General features: G+C 59.5%; 1 protein-coding gene across 1 annotated transcript; it reads left to right on the top strand.

Moving 5' to 3' along the window:
- Positions 1–344: 344 nt before the first annotated feature.
- MOB3A (MOB kinase activator 3A) lies at positions 345–2,127 on the top strand. Its single transcript, XM_026041496.1, has 3 exons — positions 345–931; positions 1,575–1,777; positions 1,909–2,127. The coding sequence occupies exons 1-3, from the start codon at positions 514–516 to the stop codon at positions 1,936–1,938; spliced, it is 651 nt and encodes a 216-aa protein (XP_025897281.1). The 5' UTR covers positions 345–513; the 3' UTR covers positions 1,939–2,127.
- The last annotated feature ends 510 nt before the right edge of the window (positions 2,128–2,637 follow it).

Genomic DNA, 2,637 nt, shown 5'->3' with positions numbered 1-2,637 from the left:
GGGAACAAAGGAGGGATAATGAACTGCAGATCAAACCGAATTAACTTCGAAAGGACTCTGACGAGAAACAGATCTTGGCTCGTGCCTCTGAGCCGCCAGGAGCTCATCCCGGCTCCAGGTTGGGAGAGGAGCCGCCCTGCTCCGGCGGCCGCTCCGAGGGCTGCAGCTGCTCCAGGATGCGCCGCTCCGGCGGCTCCTCCGCTCCCGGCTTCACTGCGGAGGGAGAAGGAAGGCAGAAGCCGGCTCCGGGCTCCGGTCCTCTCCCCGGATCAGGGGCGACGGCCCAGATGGCCTCCCAGAGCTCTTCCTAGGGGATTTAAGCAGAGTTTCCTCTTGGGAGAGCTGCTTTTAATCGCTGCCCGTCTGTGCTGCATTGCAGATCAGCACGTGCTCCCGGGACCAGATGAGCAGAGGGAGATTGCTCTGAAGATTAAGCCTGGAAGAGGTCCAGCAGCTGCGTGGCTCCCGCTGCCGTCGCTACGGATCTGGAAAAGAAAGGAGAAGAGAAGAAAAATGTCCCACGCTTTAAAGCAAGTGTTCAACAAAGACAAAACGTTCCGGCCCAAGCGCAAGTTTGAGCCGGGCACGCAGCGCTTCGAGCTGCACAAGAAGGCGCAGGCCTCGCTCAACGCGGGCCTCGACCTCAAGGTGGCCGTGCAGCTGCCGCCGGGCGAGGAGCAGAACGACTGGGTGGCCGTGCACGTCGTGGACTTCTTCAACCGCATCAACCTCATCTACGGCACCATCAGTGACTATTGCACGGAGCACTCCTGCCCCGTCATGTCCGGGGGCCCCAAGTACGAGTACCGGTGGCAGGACGAGCACAAGTATCGCAAGCCCACGGCGCTCTCCGCTCCGCAGTACATGAACCTCCTCATGGACTGGATTGAGGTGCAGATCAACAATGAGGACATCTTTCCCACCAACGTCGGTGAGTTGGGTTCCAGCAGCAGCCAGAGGGCCCCCGGCTCCCGCTCCTTGTCCGGGAGATGGGCCGAGTTTCTGGAGGCCGCTGGGGGTTTGTGCTTTAGCTTTGCTCTTATGGGATTGCCCGGCTTAACACACAGGGAAATGTCGCAACTCTTGCAGAGCACTTAGGGTTTAACTAATGCTGGTCCCCACCGAGCTGACCCATGTGAGCTTTAAACCCTAGTATGTGCCAGGACGGCTAGAGGGGGAGAGCGGCCCTGACCCGGGCCGGCTCCCACCTTTGTGCCTTAAAGTCCCTACGGAAGGGCCGGACACATGGAGACACCTGACCGTGCTGGCCCTTCCTTCCAGGGAGCTGCTTCTGCAGTGGAACCAGGTAGTTTTCTGGGTTATTTTTCACCATTTCTATGTGCAGGACTTGGCCGCCCAAGGACTTGTTGCTCTAAAATGTTCTCAGAGTCAGAGGATTCAAAAACATTCTCAAAAACAGTCTCAAGTGAGAGGAAAGGAGCTCTTGCCTTGGGCAACCTCTTCTCCTCTTTCCTCAAAATACACGATTTGCCAAAAATGATTCCAACTCTTGTCCCAGGGGAGCGGTTGTGGCTTTGGAGCCCTTTCTGACGGTCAGGCCTCCCCGTTTGCAGGCACCCCCTTCCCGAAGAACTTCCTCCCGGTGGTGAAGAAGATCCTCTCGCGGCTCTTCCGCGTCTTCGTGCACGTCTACATCCACCACTTCGACAGGATCACCCAGATGGGCTCGGAGGCCCACGTGAACACCTGCTACAAGCACTTCTACTACTTCGTGAAGGAATTCAATCTGATAGACACCAAGGAGCTGGAGCCGCTGGTGAGTACCCCCGGGGGGCCGTGCACCCAGAGCATGCGCCCAGAACGGGGCCCTGCACGGGCCCGTGGCCGCCTTGCCCGGGAATCGAGCCGGTCGTTCATGCTCCTGTGCCTTGTCCGTCCCTTTGGCAGAAAGAAATGACCTCCCGCATGTGCCACTGAGACCCGACCCTCCTGCGCTCCCCTCCTGGAGGACGCCGGGCCCTGCTCCCGCATCGGAGACACGCCTCAAGGCGAGGACAGAGACGTTGCGTTAAAAGAATCTATATATTTTTAACGAGTTTCGGCGTAAAACTGTGAGACTGCAGGAATATTTTTTTAAAGAGGCTCTAGATAAACTAGTTTTTTATAGTGATTTCTATAAAAGAAAGGAATATTTTTGGCCGCTGGGTGGAAGTGCTCGCCCTCTGCGGAGGGAAGCACTGCTGGGTGCCCTGTCCCCTCGCCGCGGTGGCGTTGCGTGAGCCGGGATTCCCGTAGCGCCGGGCTCCGGAGCTGATGGATTTTTGCCCCCCGAGGAGTCCAGAGCGGCCTCGCTCGTGCGTTGCCTCCCCCGTGACAGCTTGGAAGCTGCCTCTGCCTTTTGGGGCCGCGCCGAGCCGAGCTGCTCCCCGGTAGGTAGGAGGGTCTACCGAGGGCTCGGGGTGACCACACGGAGCCACCAACTGCTTCCTGTAACCACCGCGTGTCCTGGCGCCGCTGCGCGTGCGTGACCCTCCTTTCCTGTACCGGGACGCCCGCCCGTGCCGCGCTCGCTGTCGAAATGGCACCAATAAATTATGTGGTATTTAGCGAGCCCCGTGCTGCCGGGTGAGCGGGCGCCCGCCCTCGCCGCGCGCGACGGAACCGGAGCCGGGGCCC

Source organism: Nothoprocta perdicaria, unplaced genomic scaffold (genome assembly GCF_003342845.1).
Source record: "Nothoprocta perdicaria isolate Ctin4 unplaced genomic scaffold, notPer1 scaffold_286, whole genome shotgun sequence".
NCBI classification, from domain to species: domain Eukaryota; kingdom Metazoa; phylum Chordata; class Aves; order Tinamiformes; family Tinamidae; genus Nothoprocta; species Nothoprocta perdicaria.
This window is presented reverse-complemented; position numbering and strand designations above follow the sequence as displayed.

Bases quoted from the DNA above. Each gene is read 5' to 3' on its own strand.
- MOB3A (XM_026041496.1), top strand. From the start codon at position 514: ATGTCCCACGCTTTAAAGCAAGTGTTCAACAAAGACAAAACGTTCCGG. The intron at 932-1,574 runs GTGAGTTGGGTT...CCCCGTTTGCAG, and splicing joins CATCTTTCCCACCAACGTCG to GCACCCCCTTCCCGAAGAAC. The intron at 1,778-1,908 runs GTGAGTACCCCC...TCCCTTTGGCAG, and splicing joins CCAAGGAGCTGGAGCCGCTG to AAAGAAATGACCTCCCGCAT.